Here is a 19,806-nt window from a genome sequence, read left to right as displayed (position 1 = left end):
TGTTGCAAATCCGACCAGGGGCGTCATTTAGGGGGGGCAGGAGGGGGCAATTGCCCCCCCCCAAGAGTTTGAGGAATACATATACTTTAATAGATTGCCTACTAATATACTAGTACAAAACGTGAAAGTCTTATGTCGGTGGTGCTCTTGGCCCCCCCAAGCGAAGTCTGAAATGACGCCCCTGAATCCGACATCAACCCTTTTAGCCGAACACAGATCCTTACTACCAACTTTTAGCAAACTTTCATCGGGTCTTCAGAACTTGCTGTTCCAATAACAATGGATTTTTTAATAAATGTAATCATAAAAGACTTCAGACATTTACGTATTTCAACGTAAAGAAAAAGACGCATTGGTGAGTCTGACTGAAATTTCGTAAGGAAAAACTGAATGTCTGCAGCAATGGTTTGGAAGAAAGCTAATTTATCTCCAAGCAAACAATCTTTCAGACATGATTTAACAATTTTAGACCTGATGGGTCTCAATTACTATCTGAAGCGAATCAACATACTTCAAGTGTGATAATAATCGCTGAGCTCTGTCTACTACATTGACGTTTTTCTATAAAAATATGAGCATTTGCTAGAAAAAATTATCTTATTTTAAAATTAGAAGCATACCAAAAATATTCACAGAAATTACCTGCAAAATAATAATAAACATCACAAACGACACGCAGAGCGCCAAACTGCACTGAAAATGGAGGAATTGGAATAGGAATTTTAAATCTAACTAATGTAGGTATGCATTATATTATAAATTAATCATACATAGTTGGGTCTCACTTATCGCTACATTAAAATCACGAGATCAGAACAAGTGTTATTTAGGACTTTATTGGGGTCATTGGCTGCAAATGTCTAGCTACACCACTGAACATGAGGATCATTTTTTAAAGTGGAGATCAGACCACGAGCTACAGACGCAAGGGTCGCCAATTCCTTTCACAAGTCTTTCATTGTATGATGACTTCTGCTGTAGCGAAAAATTCTTTTCCAAACATTGTGCAGATAGAATGTAAAAAGCAATGAAATAAATGTAACCTTTCCCAAACTTTCCAGAATATACAGAAGATTTCCTCACTTTTCCAGGTTTTCCAAACTAGTAGACACCCTGTGAACAGCATCCTTGCCTTTCCGGAACACTGTCATCCATTGCGTCACGGTTCGATATTGCAACGCACGATTACCACATGCTTCACACAGTTCCTGGAAACAGTTCTATACGCTCTGGCAACTGCCACTTCAACTTTGATAAGCTCATCTTGTTCCACTTTCGTAAACATCTCTTGAAACCTCCGTCTGCACTTCACAGAATTGCAGCATTTGACAAATTAGACACACACATTCCCACTCGCCACAGTAGCTTGCCTAATCATCTGTAGTTATCTACCGAATATCTGTGAGTATCTGACTCACGCCTTCCGTATAAAAGCAGTGTTGCCACTACTTTTTATTCAGTTTATGTAAGTACATATCTGTCCTGATACAGAAAACAATTTTCTGTATGTATCGCAAATCATATGCAAATTGGTCAATTCATTTCGTAATCATTGGTAAAATAAAATGTAGAAGTGGGAAAGAACTCTTCGCAGCACATGACTGTAAATTTAGAATTCAATAGAAGTACAAAAAAACACCACTCTTAATTTTATTCTTCCCTGTATCACTATTAGACTAAGTTCCTGTTATTAACAGTAACATTATTATATATATGTATTGATCTGAGACAATTTACAAAGCGAATTTCAACTTTGCCTATTATGTTTTTTCTTTTAATCGTAACAAATTTTCAAATATGTAGTAACCCTGAAGGAGGCTACTTCTTGAGATCACTACTTCATTCTCAAAGTACCATCAATCAAGAAAACTATGTAAAGTACAATAAATACTATTACTTGATATTTGCACCGTAACGTCACCACTGAATACTTACTTTTCCGTCTGAACCAATTTCGACTAGGATTTTGTCCTCACAGTCTTCAAAGGCTTCGTCCGTCTTTGGAGAATCAGTCTGAAAGACGAGAAATGTCGTAACAATAAGCTCATCTAATGCATGAAAAAATCACAATTACATCACAGTTTATAATGGCGATTACATCATTATTACATTACAGTATAAATGATAGTTTTTCACCTTCGACTGGTACCTAGTGGACACGACTATAGTAGATGTTTTTTTATATTTTATCTTACGAGGTACAGAGTGAAACAATGAAAATTGAAAAACTTAATTTTGCACGCTCAATCGCCTGTAAAATACTTACTCGTACTTAATCTGCAAGCTACGTTACTTTTTTATAATGTTCGTTCATGACCGAGTGGCTAACGGGTGTTCCTTCTTTGTGCGTGGTTCTCTCTGTTCGATCCTAAAATACCAACAGTAGTTCGCATCGCACATTACACAGCAAGCTGTGTCTGACATAGTCTCTGTGATGAAAAGGGAGGATGTGCACTAATCATTCACGCCCCGCATTATGGTATCCAATGAATGATTTGTAACAACAAAACTTGCAATTATATTAAAACTTATATATTGAACTAAGTTTTGAAAAGAGAAAAATGAAATCGTGAGTGGGCAAGTGAGTGTCGCTAACCCCTTTTCCGAATTTTAAAATTGTTGTAAAATTTTGAATAATTTCATTAAATATGAATAAAATAAATGGATTTTAGAATTCTAACTTCAGACTGCTTGTGTTATGGATGACTAATTCATATCGGACTTCCGAAAAAAGAATATCGAAGCAATTTTAATAACAGTGTCAATAGCGACAACTCCCAGTCACGACCCCTCTTTTTAGATTTTAGTAGAAATAGGGAAAGAAAGACTGAGGAAGAGAAAGAGAAAGGTAGGAGAGGAAAAGGAAGGAAAAGGAAAGTAAGAAGAAGATAGGAAGTTAGGGGAGAAGGAATTACTGGATAACTATGGGAATATGGTGAAGAATCTTGACTAGTTACTGAAGAGTAGTTTGTATCCAAAATGTTATCGCTTGAGGATCAATATTGAAGTGATCCGGAAGAGACACATGTTTACCCATACAGTCCCGACCTGGATCCAGGCAACTACGCCAGTTGGAGTTGCCCCGACCTAGTCCGGGTAACGAGAAAGTTTTGCTTTATTGTTTGTCCGCTGGTTTGGAACGATGGTTAACTAGTATCCAGTCTATGAACTCCAAAATCAGAGGTCGATTACACATTAGAGAATTAGCAAAAAAGTGATGCATATATTCTTCACCAATGAGAATTTCAATACTTCTGAAGATTGTCGTTTATTTAGGCACATCCTGTTATCTTGTCTTTTCTCCCAGAGCCGATTATAATTAGTTTGGAATTTATCCTTTATGACCTTCGTCATGCATTACGAAAACCATTACAGCGTATCAATGTTAATGTTACAACTTAAAAATTATTACTCAGTCTCACACACATACACATGGGACAGCGTATAAACATGGATAAAATATTCTAAAGGAAACCACCTAACTACATTTTACTATACATTTTATTACATTTAGAGAAAAAAAATATTAGCTGTTAATGACATATTTAAAACATTTTTAAAAAATTGTGACAATTTTTTTTAATATGTCATTAACAGCTAATAGTTTTTTTTCTCTCTAAATGTAATAAAATGTATAGTAAAATGTAGTTAGGTGGTTTCCTTCAGAATATTTTATCCATGTTTATACGCTGTCCCGTGTGTATGTGTGTGTGACTGAGTGATAATTTTTAACTTTAAGTTGTAACATTAACATTGGTTCGCTGTAATGGTTTTCGTAATGCATAACGAAGGTCATAAAGGATAAATTCCAAACTAATTATAATCGGCTCTGGGAGAAAAGACAAGATAACAGGATATGCCTAAATAAACGACGATCTTCAGAAGTATTGAAATTCTCATTGGTGAAGAATATATAAATCACTTTAACATATCTTTTTTCTTTTGGCTGATTCAAATGTGTGATCGATCCCTGATTTTGAAGTTCACTGACTGGATACTGGTTAACCGTCGTTCCGAAACAACGGACAAATAATTAAACTGAACTTTCTCGTCACCCGGGCTGGGTCGGGGCAACTACCACTGGCGTAGTTGCCTGGATCCAGGTCGGGGTTGTATGAGCGAATATGTGTCTCTTCCGGATCACTTTAATATCGATCCTCAAGCAATAGCATTTTGGAATACAAACTGCCTTTCAGTAAAGATTCAAGGTTTTTCACCATATTCCCATAGTTATCCAGTAGTTCCTTCTCCCCTAACTTCCTATCTTCTTCTTCCTTTCCTTCTTTTCCTTCCTTTTCCTCTCCTACCTTTCTCTTTCTCACTCTTCCTTTCCCTATTTCTAGTAAAATCTGAGTTGTCGCTATTGACGAGTTAGTCAACCCAACAACAACCATCTGAAGTTAGAATTTTAAAATCCATTTATTTTATTCATATTTAATTAAATTATCCTACTCAAAATTTTACAACAGTTTTAAAAATTCGAAAAAAGAGTTAGCGACTTCACCCCATTCCTGTCCCACTCACGACACTTTTTTTCTCTTTTCAGTTTTATGTTCAGCCTGCGAGTTGAATTTACACTGGAATAATTAACTACAACAATGAAACACGATATAATACTGCTCGCTACCAACCAAGTTGTTAGAATGTAAATTGACAATAATACATGCTGAAACGTGTTACTACTGAACATACTAAATATTATTACTATTATCAAGCTATCTCACACATTCTTTGGTCGGACATGTCATATCTATTGTGCGTCTTGTTCGTTAAGAAGTTCTCTTATGTTTTAAGTTTTGTTCAGGTCATGACTGATGTACCTTGTCCTTTCCCATTTCATCATTATTCATTTCCCATCATTTCCTTTAGTCTACAACACACAATAGAGGACAGAAAACTTACAAAAACTTTCAAACCCATTTTCTACTAAACGATTACGGTTATCTATGATTGGAAGGGCAAAAACAAGTTAGTTAGTTTCGTTTCACATTGTGAAATAACTGTGGATTTCCAAACTGCGAACTGAATATTGAAGCTAGATGTAGTAGATCTATAAATTCCAGCTATAATGAGGCGATATGGTCGGAGATAAAGATTCTTGGGACGACACCGTATCAAAAAGACATTGTTTGATATCTCTTACCGTTTTTGCATTGTGAGCATTAACGCTGAAACCGGAAATAGCCATTTCAACCACTTCTGGTCTGAATAGAGGATTAATGATGTGGATAGGGCCTATTACTGGGCCGCTCAATCAATTCCAGATAACTGCTTGTCGCTATGTATTACCGTTCTTGCTCTCTGAAGATCTATACTGAAATCGGAAGTTGCAGTACATTTCTGCCTCTTCCGTTTTAGCAAGGAGATGCGGGTAAAAATAGTATATTTTCTTTAGACGCTGAATCAATTCGAAGAAAATGCTTCGCTTAATGGCGATCAAGATTTCACTGGCCTAAATAGAGGGTTAACCTACGAGATGGAATTTCTTGGAACGCAGAATTGATTCCAGAAAACCAGTTCTCGATGTGTCTTATGTTTTTGCTCTCATACCTGCCAACAGGCAGATGGACATAGCAGTTCGATACTTATGCGTAACATAATTTGGAAATTTAATAAATTAAGTAATTAAGATAATCTATAGAAGCGAGTATGTATTTACAAGGGGTAGTCATAAGTTTGCAATATCTCCACAACCCAAAGAATAGTATATGCTGTGATCGATCGAAACACAAGGTCAAATTGACCCAAAATGTAAAGCGGCAAGTGGACTATTTAACATGAAGGCCGCCACTCCGTCTGTATCTTCGGTCAGTTTTTAGTGGCAGTGACGATGAGTGTTCAGCAACGTCCGCTACGTGAACTGTTGCTGCATGAGTTCGAACTCGGGCATACGGCTACGGCAGCAACCAAAACCATTTGCCATGGAAAAGGAAGTTGCAGTGGAAACCGACAGCAACTCCTTGGTTTCAGAAATTTTGTGCAGCTTGTAAAAATGACAAAGATCAGTCAAGGACTGGCCGTCCCAGGGTAGCAGATTCTGAGGCTATACGAAACTCACTCCCCACCACACGACGACTGTCAAACCAACTCGGGATGTCCCAGCCTTTACGGACTCGTGAAATCCACCATCATTTGCCGCATTGTGTCACACGTGTTGGTCCAACTCAGACCCAGAGGAGAGTGAATGTGTGGCGGCAACTGCTGCAAAATCCGCGTGCTGTGGGTTTCCTGAAACGATCTGTCAGATACAACGAAAAGTTAGTGTTTTTCCGAACACAGGATGTGCAAAAACAGTGGTTAGGCAACGGTCAATTTTCAGAAACAGTCGTCAAAGAGGGTCGTTTTAAGCATAAAGTCATGCTCTATGTTTGGTAGAACTACGAGGGAATAATTCACTTTGAGTTTGCTCCTAACGGCCATACCATCAATGCTGACCTTTATTCCGAACAGTTGGAGCGAATTATGCTGCATTACACCAAAAATATCCTGCATTGATGAACCGAAAGCGTGTGCCCTGTTGCAACAGAAAAAGGAAAAACCATATTCGACTCGAAAAACGCATCAGTCCATGACGCACTTCCTGAAATGAGGATGATTCACGGTTGCTTCAGTCAAACACGGGAGGGCTATACTTTGAAGCTAAACTGCTGCAATGATAATATTTACATTTTTCAATCCGTGTATATCAAGCTTTTGCTTCTGAATTGTACCTTCACTCGAAGAGGAAGAAAAAGACGAAGTAATTTATAATGTTAGACCGATTAATGTTGATTTTCAAATCTTCAATTTGTGCTTGCAACAACGATTCGCTTTTGTTTATGGTTGCTTAGAAACGAGTTAGAACGAGTTTACATACGAAAAGTTGTAAGCTTCCTATCGAATCTTAGTATAAAAAAAAAAAAAAAAAAAAAAAAAAAAAAAGTGTAAGAATTTATGTAAGTTTAAATAATCTTTTAAAGGTTAATATATGAAATTTTGTTCACTCTGGCATATATTTTCTTTGCATTTATTGTTTAAGGAATATTTAAAACGATAAAAAGAACAAAATAGCGAACTGGTAGGTTATATACAAGATGATAAGTTATACTACTTTTATTGTAGTAATACATACAGGTTTATTTTGTACCAAATTATTGCAGAACTTATGACTTAACCTTATATAAAACTAAACCTACAGGTATAAATCGATTTTTTAAATGTACCTTTTGGCTTTCAAATCTTCTTAGCTGCTCATCTGTTTTTCGTAACTTATCTTTTAATGCTTGAATTTCTTCCTCTAAAGGAACAACAAGTGATCTTAGCACTTCGGCATCCTCCTGGGCCTGACAAAATAAATAAGTAGAAAAAAACTACATTGTAACTTTTATACTCAAAATAAAACTAGCAATGTATACGCACACTTTCCCTTTTTTTACTTCAACAACAACATTCCACATCAAAATTACTCCCATAGGAACGGCATTCACTAAAATATTTTTACCACTCTGTAGCTTTACAATTATTGATAGCTTTAAATATAATAATTTACCAGAAACAATAAAAGAATTTAGAATGCAAGTATATAATAAAATACGAAAACAGAACTGATTTGTTAAAAAAGAAATGGACTAGAAATCAATGTTGTGATCTTTGTTGTATATGTGCACTGAAATTATATACTCTCTTCTTCCATTTGTTGTAAGTAATAGTAACACAAAGAAACTGATCCTAATTAATCTTGCACTCTTTGTATAATGAATAAATATTAACAACAGGTTTCCAGAAGCATATTTCTCACTTTCAATATCAGTAAACATACTGCACTTTAAGATTCCTAATTCAACACAGAATTATGAAAGAACTAACACATTATTATTTTTTCTTTCACATTAATTTTGGACTTCTAAGAACAAAGTGTGTATTGTTATTTATATTTCAGAGTTTACATACGATGGCATTATACTATATTTCAGTCTGGTGAAAACTAAAGCAATCTAGCAACAATATTTTGCATCAAACTGTGAATAGCAAGCCTCTACAAGCAATTTATTAACAATGATTAACTATCATATCTCCTCGCGTATAGTACGTTTTCCATATATCGGTATATTAACCACATGGCTACTTAGAAATTGATATGTAAGTACCTGTTCCATTCTCGAAAACACAGAAGATACTTAAGATACGATGTCTATGTCGGTGGGAAATAAAATATACACGTTGCGGATGATGAAGGGAAAAAAAAATACAAATGAGCATACACTAAATTTTGTTGCTATGTATAGAAGTGATTCCATATATTATATGAGAAAACAGGAAGAATCATCACGCTTTTTACTCGGTTAATTCCGCCCACTTTCACATTGGATTATCCAAGCACAACGTGAGTTATGCTGCTGTTCAAGGAACGGTCTGACTAGTATTGTGTTAAAGTACCGGCACGTTAAACCGGAGACTTGGGTTAATCCTGCTCAGTCCCTTACTTTTTCATTCTTTGAATTTTCGATAAATTATAGTTTTTTTTTTTTGGTCCTCCCGATCATTATAATATATTCATATCAATATTAGAAACAGAAAGAGAAATAAGGAAATGTAAACAAGTAGTAGCAAATATATCTTTTGTAAACACAAATATTAAAAAAAAATTCTTATACAGGGTGATTCAGGAGGAATGTCACAAATTTGTGAGGTGACTGTGAAAATAAACCGGAAAAGTCCTATGAACATGTATCCGATTTTCGATCGTTACAGAATTGGAGCGGGTTGAAGACCACACACACCCATGAATGATTATGAAGACAAGTGTGAATATTACGTACCAAAATGCTGCGTAATATTCACACGCGTGGTGGACAGATGACTGATCCATCCTACAAGAGGTATTCAAAAAGTCCCTCATCCATCTCAATGCACTTGTCAACGCGTTGAAGGGTGTGTTGTGTTGCACATCGATCATCATCTCGGCGGGCTTTAATACGGACAACAGCATTAGTGCTGCGAGCGACAAGTGCTTGACGTGTATCCACCTTCGTAATCAGCCCCATAAACAGAAGTTTAATGGGGTTAGGTCGAGTGATCTGGAAGGCCAGTTACCGGGTCCTCCATCGCCAATTCACCGTTGAGGGAATGTGTTATTCAGATACTGGGATACTTATCTAGTGCAGTGAATCGGTGCTCCATCATGTTGCAGCTACATTTGCCGTCATTGCTCTAATATCACGTCTTCCAAAAGTGCAGGTAGGTCTTCTATCAGGAAATGTGCTTATGCTGTAGCTATCAAGCGATTTGGCAGGAACACAGGCCCTATTACCAGGTCATCAATCATATTACACCGAACATTTACTAAGAACCTAACTTGGAATTTTGTTTTCCTAGTGTTATGTGAGTTCTCCATCGTTCATGTATGAGAATTGCGAATGTTCATGATACCATTGCGTGTAAATGTAGCCCTCATCTGTAAATAAAGTGGGGGCCTTTTTGAACAACTATTGTAGGATGGATCAGTCATCTGTCCCACCATTATTCTGTTCACCACAGGGCCTACACAGCATTTCGGTAAGTAATATTCACATTTGTCCTTATAATCATTCACGGATGTGTGTAGTCTTCAACCCGCTCCAGTTTCATAACGATCGAAAATCGGACACATGTTCATAAGACTTTTTCGGTTTATTTTCACATGTAGAATCACTTCATAAACTATGTGACATTCCTCTTCAATCATCCAGTATTAAACACCTCAAGTTTTAGGTTTATATTTCGATTTTTTTAAAAAAGAAAATGCGAAACTATGCGAGTAAATACGATAATAAACTTCATTATACCAGTGTTTTGCCTATTATATACTATAGTTAACAATAAAAAAATCGTTGAGCAAGGCAGATCAACTTAAAAGATATTATTTTAAAAATAATATCTTTTAACGGTTTCGCCAACTAACCATTTGGCTTAATCAGGCACCTTCTTGGCTTGGATACTGTCTGATGAAACCAAATGGTCAGTTGGCGGAACTGTCACAAGATATTAGACTTGTAATTATAAATTGGTTTAGTTTGCTCAGGATTAGTTTACTCTTAATTATACAATATTACAGTTCTACTTTCTTTCTAAACATAATAGTAGAAAAGTCTGTAGAAGGGAATGGAAGAATGTTTGTATGTATGTATCTCTTCCGTACGATGAAGGTTACACGTGATAATCAGCGGTACTGCTTTCTATAACACATTATCTAAGAAAGATGTAACATCTACTCTTTCTTTCTTTCTTTCTTTCTTTCTCTCTCTCTCTGCGCCTTACCTAAAATTTCACCTTAATTCCTTTTCTAAGAATTTATTTCGAAAGATGACCGTGGTTAACTAAATATATGATACAGTATATTTCTTCTTATGAACGAGATAACTTGTATATTCTAAAACACAAAGTTAATTTTATTTTGTAACAATTTTTCTTATCTCTTTCTGCTCTACACATTTCTTTTAGAAATGTTGAAGAAATATACCTTCAGGTTTCAATTTCTGCTATAAAAGAGACAACTATACTCGATGTCCTGTACGATTAAACAAAAAGCTGTTTCTTTCCAGAAAATGACTTCAATGTATGCCTACTTATTACCTTACAGGAACTGTTCTAAATAACAATAATAATAACAAATGCATGTATTCTTCTCTTTCAACTGAAATATGTTAATGACAACTTAATTCTTAAAGAGTACCAATTAATATAAGGACTAACTGCTTAGAAAGGGAAAGACACAAAGGGAAAAACAAAGCGCAAAGGTCAAGCCAATAAAAATCAATAAATAAAAAACATGCATTGAAGCAAAGAATGAATAATTATTTTATACATTACCTGTCGGGATCAATAACTGAATTTTCACTACTTATGTATGTAGAATATAAAATTCTTACATATTTTTATTTAGCCAAAAACTACACACTAATGCATTTTACCTCAAAAGCATCTACATACAAATTTTCTGCACAAGTAAACGCCATTACGGAATATTACAATGGATTTCATTTTCTTCTTTATCTCAAAACGAAACGAAGAGATTAACAACTGACAAAAGCGGGGAGCATCTATTTTCGGAATCTCTTTAGAACAGATCTTGCCTCTACAATCAGTCAAAACAACCGAAGATAGAAATTCTAGAACGAAATATGCAGGATCTCAATACACTTGGAATCTTCAGAATAAATACAGTTGGATACCCAATCTGCAGACAACTGACAAGAAACAACGCCGAACAGTAGTTGCTTCAGGGGGGTACTAAAGGTTTCTACTGTAGATCTGCGACTATGGATGAATAATGGGATCCAGCACTTCCATCTAGAACACAAATAATCCATGTATTGAAAACATCCTTCTTCTCTGACATCACAAAGATAAAAGTGGTTGCATTTACTGGAAGGTGATGGTATCTTTCTCTAGAACCCCAGAGATGTTTTGTTGATAAAATTTCTTGCTAAGGGTGTCAAACTGGGACTGGGTAACACTATGCTTCACTTTTGAGCAAACTGCGATCAGCAATCATGATATCTTTGCAGAAACACAAAAGAATGCTGCGAAAAGTGTCTTGTTTCATTCCAACGATAAGCCTGATAACAACACGGATGTTTCAATGGTCGAAGTGCACAAGTGTGGCTTTGAACTTCTTTCATTCTATTCTTCAGATCTTGTTCCTCGGGCTATTATCTGTTACCCAAGCTGACGTCACATTTTCTGGTACGAGATTTTCCTCGAACATTGAGGTCAAGGAGCTGTGGATGTTTTTACGAACATAGAGGAAAAGAAACTTGCAGAAGCGCTGCCTGTATACTGCATCAAGTGACACTGCGTGGAAAAATAACCTCTTTCCAACCTCGATAGGTAAGTGGATCATAGTTGGGCTTACAACTTTTCAGTCAGTCCTCATGTTGCTGAAGTGTGTTAGTTTCGGCACTATAACCTACCACCTGACATATCTGATGAAAAATTATGAAGGCGACACTGTAACAAGCTTAATACTATATAGGTTCAACTATATTGATTTGTTCTAAGTTTTATTTAATTTTCTGGAAATTTCACAGAAAGCTAAATGAATTCCGATGTAATCTCGAATACTGCCCACCATGTGTTTTGGACGGAAGAGCGAGATAACAGGCGACTGGAGTCAGTCCACTACTATTGTCCAGATTATATTTTCTCCTATAGAATCGAAAGCTGACACGTGAGTTTATACGAGGAGCATACTGAAGGTCCTGAGCAACATGTTTTCACGACCATAATCTTTAGTTGTAAGTGAAACCAAGTATATCATCTCAATCTACAGACCTTTCTTTCCAGACGTTGACGCTGTTTGTTGCTAGCACGTGACCACAGGCAGGATTTCCAAAATGGCGAGCAGCAATGTTTCGTTTCGACAGCGTGCTGTGATTGAATTCCTTGTTAAGGAGGACCAATATGCTTTTGAAATTCACCACAGACTGCAGCGTGCCTGTGGAGATGTGTGCATGAGTGCCAGTGGTGTTAGGAGGTGGGTGAAACATTTTAAGGATGGAAACATGAGTATCGAAGATTAGCCTCGCAGCGAGCGCCCTCCACGGAACGCAACAAGGTAAAGGTTGATGATCCACTAGGAGAGATAGGCATATCACTGTGAATGAAATCGCTGCAAAACTTGGTATTGTACATAGTGCGGTGCAAGAAATGATTCACAGCTTAGGTTATCGGAAGGTTTGTGCCCGTTGGGTCCCACATTTATTAATCGAGACTAACCATTACCCAAACCCTTCTGCAGAGATTTCGACGACTTTTTGACGAGTATTGTGACTGGAAATGAAAGCTGGTTCCATCATATATGAACCTGAAACAAAACGACAGAGTATGGAATGGAACCACTTGAATTCGCCATCGAAGAAGAAAGCGAAGACAGTGCAATCGATAGGGAAAGTTATGGGGAGCGTCTTCTGGGATGCACAGAGTTACATTCTGGTTGACTTTGTTGAGCCTGGATAAACCATAAATTATTCCCGCTGCATCCAGACACTTTTGAAGCTCCATCGTGCCTTGCGTGATAAATGTCCTAGAAAGATCATCCTTTAAAAGGATAATGCGCGTTCGCATACTGCACGTGCCACTATGGAGCATATTAGGAGATTTTGGTGGGAAACACTTCCACATCCTCCCTACGACCCCGACATGGCACCCTTCGATTACCATCTTTTCGGTTTTGTGAAGGAACAGATGCGAGGCTATAGCTACGAGATACTGGAGGATATTCGGTAAGCAATGCGTCAGTGTCTATGGCCAGCCGGAATAGAATTCTATCGCAAGGGTTTTTTCAAACTTGCAGAACGATGGGAAAAATGTATAAAAGAAAAAATATGGAAACTATGTGGAAAAGTGAAAGAAAGGATTGTAAATTGAGATGATACATTTGGTTTCACTTACAAATAAAGATTACGGTTGTGAAAAAAATGTTGCTCACGACTTTCAGTATGCTCCTCGTACTTCATTAACACCATTATTACTTCAACGTCCAAAATTAATCACATTAATTCAATAAAATTACATGCAGTTATTGTGAAAAAAGTTATTTTAGTATATATTATTAAAATCAGCAAGTAAAATGAGTTGTATTTTTTGTAGAGGGTACATGCAGCTGAAACAATCACATCGTCATTTGAGACTGCAGAACTTACGCATTTCCCAAACACAAGCAATGGAAGGAAGAAAAATCCATATAGTTGAATTTAAAGACCATGCTCATTACTATAAGAACAAGCTATCTATACAAACCTTTAAGTCACTAAAAATGCAAAAACTTGCACTCTTTTCACTTAAAGAATGTTCATTCATATGTAAAGATAGGACTGCCTTACATTCGTGAATTCTAACGGCGCCTCTACGAATAAGATGCAGGACACTTTCCTTGGGGGATGGTTGCCGACAGATATTGCTATAGTTATTTAGAACTTAATAACTATTTGCTTCTATGATGTATATTCATTCTGTAGCGCGACAAAGATAGTCAGTCCTTACCTTTCATGGGATGGAAGATTTTATTGTGCTCACTAACAATCAGGGTGCTCACAGGAAAGGGGGTGAAAAATACTTAATAAAATATTGTTCCCCAAATTATGCCTAGAATGTTTGGGGAACAATATTTTATTAAAAATGATAATCAAACTGAAGAATGGTAAATTTGAGTGGAGGAGAAATGTACAGGTAGGGGAAAGAATGGTATATTTGCAGGGGGTGGGGGATGCCAAGTTAACAATCGTTGTTGCGTATTTCACTTCACTAGAAAGCTTGTGGCTTCTCGAATTTACGAAAGCTCTTTTAGGTGATATCAGGTTCGTTAAACATAAATAAGATAATTTACTCTACATTTCATCTATCTTAATCACGTAAACAAGATTTCCTTTTTCTCCTAGACTGTCCAAACTTCATAACTTGAACTAAGGAATGGAAGGCAAAATACACCAACATACGTGTTACGCACGCAAGAAGCTGTACTGCCACTACAGAAAATTTAAGAAATTCATAAATCATTTTGCATTCATGTTTAGTAGGGTAAAAAAGAAGGGGACATAGAATGTTTTCAGATCACATCCATAATGCCTTTTTAATTCACACATGAACTACGAAATTAGAACTTCAAAGACAAAAGGAGGAAGAAATCGACAGACACGCAAACGAGTTTCTTTTGTCGCATAAACCAAACGAATAATACAACATACCATATCACACCACACAGGAAAAACAAAAACTCAACAGATGTGCTAGAAAATAAGAAAATGTGAGGGTCACGTACATATTTGTTTACCTTCCTCATGCTATCTTCGAGATTCTCGTGTAGATTTTCGGCAGTTGAGGCCAGTCCTGCATTGAGGCTGCCCACTTTACGAACTAATGACTTCGTCACTGAAGAAAGAACACCCGGCCCCAATATATTTTCTCGTTCCGAGGTCTGGCCTCGAAGCTCTTGAATTTCAGCTTCAAGCTTTTCATTTGCTTTCCTCAGACGTTTGATTTCAGTTTCGTACTTCGTCCGAGATGAACTTGATTCGTCCATTGTTTCTGTAAATAAAAATGAACAATAATACAACATATCATGCAAAAGAAGAAAGAATTCTGAAGAGGTTACAATATAGTAGGGTCAGAAGAAACTTAACATTCACGACGAAAATCAACAAAGTTAAGTGACTCACAAACTGAACAGTTTACAAAATACAACTGATAATAAACACACATATATACATACACACACACACACACAGAAAGAGAAAGAAACACAATGAATTCAATTTCCGGATTCAACGGAAGATGACCTTGCTCTCTTCATCCGCAAGATAAATATCGATCACGCTCATGCCACTATACGCATGAAATAACTTCCATCCATCAAAGTGTGCTGTTGGTTGTTACATCAGTTGTCACAACTGATACATTAAAGCTTCTCCATCGCCAGGAGAAAACACCATTTCATTAACTTTACATGTGAAAGATGAACTGCTACTCATGTCGTAAAGGTAAATAAGAAGTATTGCTTATTTTTCTATCAAGACAAGGCAAACAGTGAGAAGCTGGCTTAGAAAATGTCAGCAAAGAATCTGAATTTTGCTTTGACAAGGACGGAGATTACGAATAACTTCTTCGATGTGTTAACATATTACTTTTCTGCATAAAATACATTATAAAATCAATAATTCGGAAATTTAGACTATGAATCCAAAAAAATGTACCAGTGATTTGACAATGTATTAAATGAAATAGAAATTAAGAAATTATACTTTTACAACCTACGAATAAAGGTTTTTTAGGCTAAAGGAGACGGATGAATTAATGGAAATAAATAATTATGAAAGAACTGGTGGAATGAAAATGTAGTGAGGAAACGGGAGAACTGTGAGAAAACCCACGGACATGATGTTCACCATAAATTTGCGTGGCCAGAGTTCAAACGAAAAACTCCTCTCATCAGCAGATACTGTTCTACCATTAAGCCACCGTGCCTCCGATTTAACAATGTATAATAATGTTTAGCTACATTTATTTTGTTGCACCGCTCTCACTTTATGATGTAAACACTTTGAAAATTTCCAGCAGCACTTTCTGAAGGTTTGTTTATTCATCTTACAGGTCTCTTGGCTATATCTTTTCCATCAATTATGAAAAAAATATATTATTCAAAATTCTCGTGTCCGAAAAGGTAAGTATGACTTTAATAATAATAATAATAATAATAATAATAATGCTTATTTTAGTAACTACGTAAAAGAGTAAACTGTTCGTCTGACTTCTGCTAATAAATCTGTTATCCCTGAACTACCTTATTATATTAGTTACAAATTGGTCATTGCCAATACTAGTATTCTGACATTAATTCTATTACAACTAGAGATGGAAAAAAGCTCTTTTCTTTTGGGATAGAAGTTTTTCCCATAAAAAGCCGATTTACTGCAAAATAAGGAAATTTCCGCTTTTTTTAGGCTTTTCTGACTTTAATATTCAAGTACTAAAATTTTTCCTGTAGTTAATTCTACAATTAAAGAAGTTCCTGTAAATCGTATGTCTCTTCAGGAGCTAGCTATCTTGATTAGTTTTTCAAACTGACATTTCTTCGGGTGCCAGGAAGAGTAAGTTATACAACCCAGCATATCTGTAGTGTCAGATTGGTTGCCTAAGCACCTAATTCAGTGCCTATGAGTTATACATTTTGCCATATGGTGTTACTGATTGCCTAAATTCAAACTGTAGGAACAAAAGCAAAAACCAAGAAACAGGTACAATATTAGTTTAATTTATGGTATATAATTTCACTTGCATTTCGCTTCCCGTTGGGAAACACTATTGTGAGCTTGAGAAGTTCTATTATAACATAAAATAATATAAGTTCATTTCACAAAATTAAAAATATTAGCGGCAATTTTGGATATAATTATGGATTGAAAGTGGTAAAATTTCACTACTGACAGAACCACTACTTTCTTTACTGTTATATCGCGTCAATATGCTTGCAATAGAAAACCTGGGTATTGCTTTTTCTTTTAACTGTTTCCCCCTTGAATTTTAACGGCCTTAATAAACGCTATCTATATAGACAGATTTGTTCCGTACAATTTCCTTGAAAAAAAAAAAATTGTTTTCAGTTCCGAAAAAGTTACCAATTACGGTTTTAGTTTATGCATAAACTGTAAACGATAATGTTCCACGAAATCTAAATAGTACGTTTTCAGGACAGTCATTGCTAACATTATTTAAATATTTACTAAAACAATTTTGTCCTTGAAAATTACTCTTTAAAGCACTACATGCAATTCGCGTAACTACAGAGGTTGTTTCCATCTATGGTGACGAAATTAAGACACCTTGTACAGCACTACCAAGCGGGAAGAGAAGGAAGCTGCCAGTCGTGTGGGCACCTTGGACCATTGAATGTGCGTGACAGGTGTGGTACGTGCATATTGGAACAAATGCCGCCGAAAATACGTGGTTATTGGGAGGGCTACATAACTACCCTTTCCGACGTGAACCACAAGCACAATGCCATTATCAACCTGTGCGCTGAACGTGAATTCACTGTATCCAAAGCTGGCATATCACGGGTGTTGAAAGGGAAAGATAAGGCGAGGCTTGGGATGATTCCTCTGGGGCAGAAACAGGGCAGCCCCCGGCCTGCCACTAGTCGCACACGAGCTAGAATTCGAGAAGTCGGGGCTCTGGTCACCAGCGAGAATTCACCCATACAGAGGAGTATTGCGAACAGGCTACAGACATCACTGAAGACAGTGCACACCATCATTCACCGCGATTTGAGGTTGGTAAAGCGACGGAAGGGGCGTATTCATAAGCTCTTGCCAAAACATTCAGGAACGTCGCACCAACTGTCGAAAGCTGTATGAGCGGTACCTAGCCGGTGAAAAGTGAAAGTTTGCTGTAACAATGGACGATGCATATGTTTATCTGGATGACTGTCACAAGCCACGTACAATTTTTTATCGATCGACAGGCGCGAGAGACTTTCAGAGATGGGTCACTGAATGCACGGAAAATTTTGTTACAGATTTCATTATCATTACTGGATACTCGTGCCAGTAAAGATCATTAAAACTGTGCCAAAACTTTCGTACCACCACACATCGTGTAGCCAAAAATAAGGTGAATTCGGAATATTGTCAGGCTAACGTCCTGACACCCGTTTATCGCCATGACATTCCCCATCTCTACGAGAGGGGCAAGAATCGTGTGTGTGTGTGTGTACATCAAGACAAGGCGTCGAATCGCACATCTCGCTCAACCCGCCTCTTTCTCCAACAAATGGCAATTGAAACTGGAATTCGTACCATTCCATTCACAGACATTCCAGTGAAATCTGTGAGCTTTACGTCCCACGATTATGCCGGTTAGGCTAAAGGAGACGGTGATGATGAATAATGAATGAAATGATGGAATGAAGAAAGTGTGAGGAAACGGGAGAACCCCGAGAAAACCCACGCACACGGTGTTTGTCCACTACAAAAGACATACCAGTGAAGTCCCATGATGCATCACTGATGGACTTTCGCGCCTTTGGCCTTCTGAAACGAGCCTTGTTTCACAGGAAACCCCACACCGTTGAAGAGCTATGGAAAACTTGTCATGAGGGGTGATTGCGACTTGACATGACTACACTGCGTGCCAATCTTCTACAGTGGAAACTTCGCTGTCAGGCAAGCGCCCAGATGCAGGGCCACTAAATAAGAGTACTCTCGATGGTGGCGACATGGTTTCTCTTACGGTAAGTGAAGCTTGAAATCGTAATCATAGATCGGAAACAATCTCTGTAAAAAGCCCACTGCGTCTACTGATTTGCCTTTCTCTTTTCCTATCGAGTAACCGATTTTCTTTGATTCTTTAATTTTTCGTTTTTTCTCTCTTTTTAGAATACAGTAATTACATATTATTTCGTGTTATAATGGGAAAAGAAAGGTGGGTTCACCATTAAAATCGAAATCTTCAAACGAAGCCCAAGATTTCCCGGCAAAAAAGTCGTGGAAAAAATGTTTGGTTGAAAAACTGGAAAGTAGCAAATTACTGTCAAAAGAAACTGAAAAACATTCGTACAAGATTAAAAGCTACTCAAATACAGCAGTCATTAAAAGTATTTACTCCAAAGGCACCAAACATCTAGAACTGAACGTTTCGGCACAAAGTTATTATCCTTTTCAGCACAAGAAGATAATCAACAAGATGTAGTTCCACAATCAGCGTTAGTTTTCTGAAAAGATATGCGCTGAAGTTAGCAGTAACTTTTTGCCGAAACGTTCAATTTGAGATAATTTTGGGTGTTTGGATATTTGCTTTTTTAATAAATATTGAATATTACATCCTATTAAATCAAGTAGCTTACTCAAATATAACTTCACATTAAGATAATGATAGTGTATATATTGACTTACCATGAACAATTCTCTGAAGTGAAGCAATTTCTTCTTGCCACTTGCGTTTTTCAGTTTCTAGATCACTCTCCATTTGGTATCCCGCTACCAGCAGACTGCTTTTGGCTTCCCCAAGCTCTGCATTCAGCTTCTCAACCTCAGCTAACAATCTGCTATGTTCGGCCGATTCTCGCTTCAATTCCTCTGTGGAACACAAGAGAATAAACACAAAAACGGGGAAAAATACTTTAAGTGCTAAATGAAATCTGCTGAACGTGTAAACAATTTGTTCACCTGAATTAAAGTTGGGTATACTGTTTTCTTCCTTCCAACACATAATTGACAAATATAATCACTGTTGTTTCAACAAAAGGAACTATTATTAACCCTTAACGAGTTTTCGTAACCATTTGGTTACACATGT

At 36.8% G+C, this 19,806-nt stretch overlaps 1 protein-coding gene across 3 annotated transcripts in view; it reads right to left on the bottom strand.

Annotated features, from left to right (window-relative positions):
* The window catches only part of Rbpn-5 (Rab GTPase-binding effector protein rabaptin-5), a 94,151-nt gene that overhangs the window by 57,874 nt on the left and 16,471 nt on the right, over positions 1 to 19,806 (bottom strand). For 2 of the 3 annotated variants that reach the window (XM_081771383.1, XM_081771380.1), the window contains exons 3-6: positions 19,404 to 19,586; positions 14,777 to 15,042; positions 7,203 to 7,322; positions 1,936 to 2,013 (exon numbers count right to left, since the gene is read on the bottom strand). In XM_081771383.1, the coding sequence (XP_081627509.1) occupies positions 1,936 to 2,013; positions 7,203 to 7,322; positions 14,777 to 15,042; positions 19,404 to 19,586 (647 nt within the window). The remainder of the gene's footprint in view (positions 1 to 1,935; positions 2,014 to 7,202; positions 7,323 to 14,776; positions 15,043 to 19,403; positions 19,587 to 19,806) is intronic. The other variant, XM_081771382.1, reaches the window with a different exon arrangement.

This window comes from Thermobia domestica, chromosome 9 (genome assembly GCF_964235325.1).
Source record: "Thermobia domestica chromosome 9, izTheDome1.hap1.1, whole genome shotgun sequence".
Classification (NCBI taxonomy): Eukaryota; Metazoa; Arthropoda; class Insecta; order Zygentoma; family Lepismatidae; genus Thermobia; species Thermobia domestica.
The sequence above is the reverse complement of the archived record's forward strand: the minus strand, read 5'-3'. Positions and strand labels throughout refer to the sequence as shown.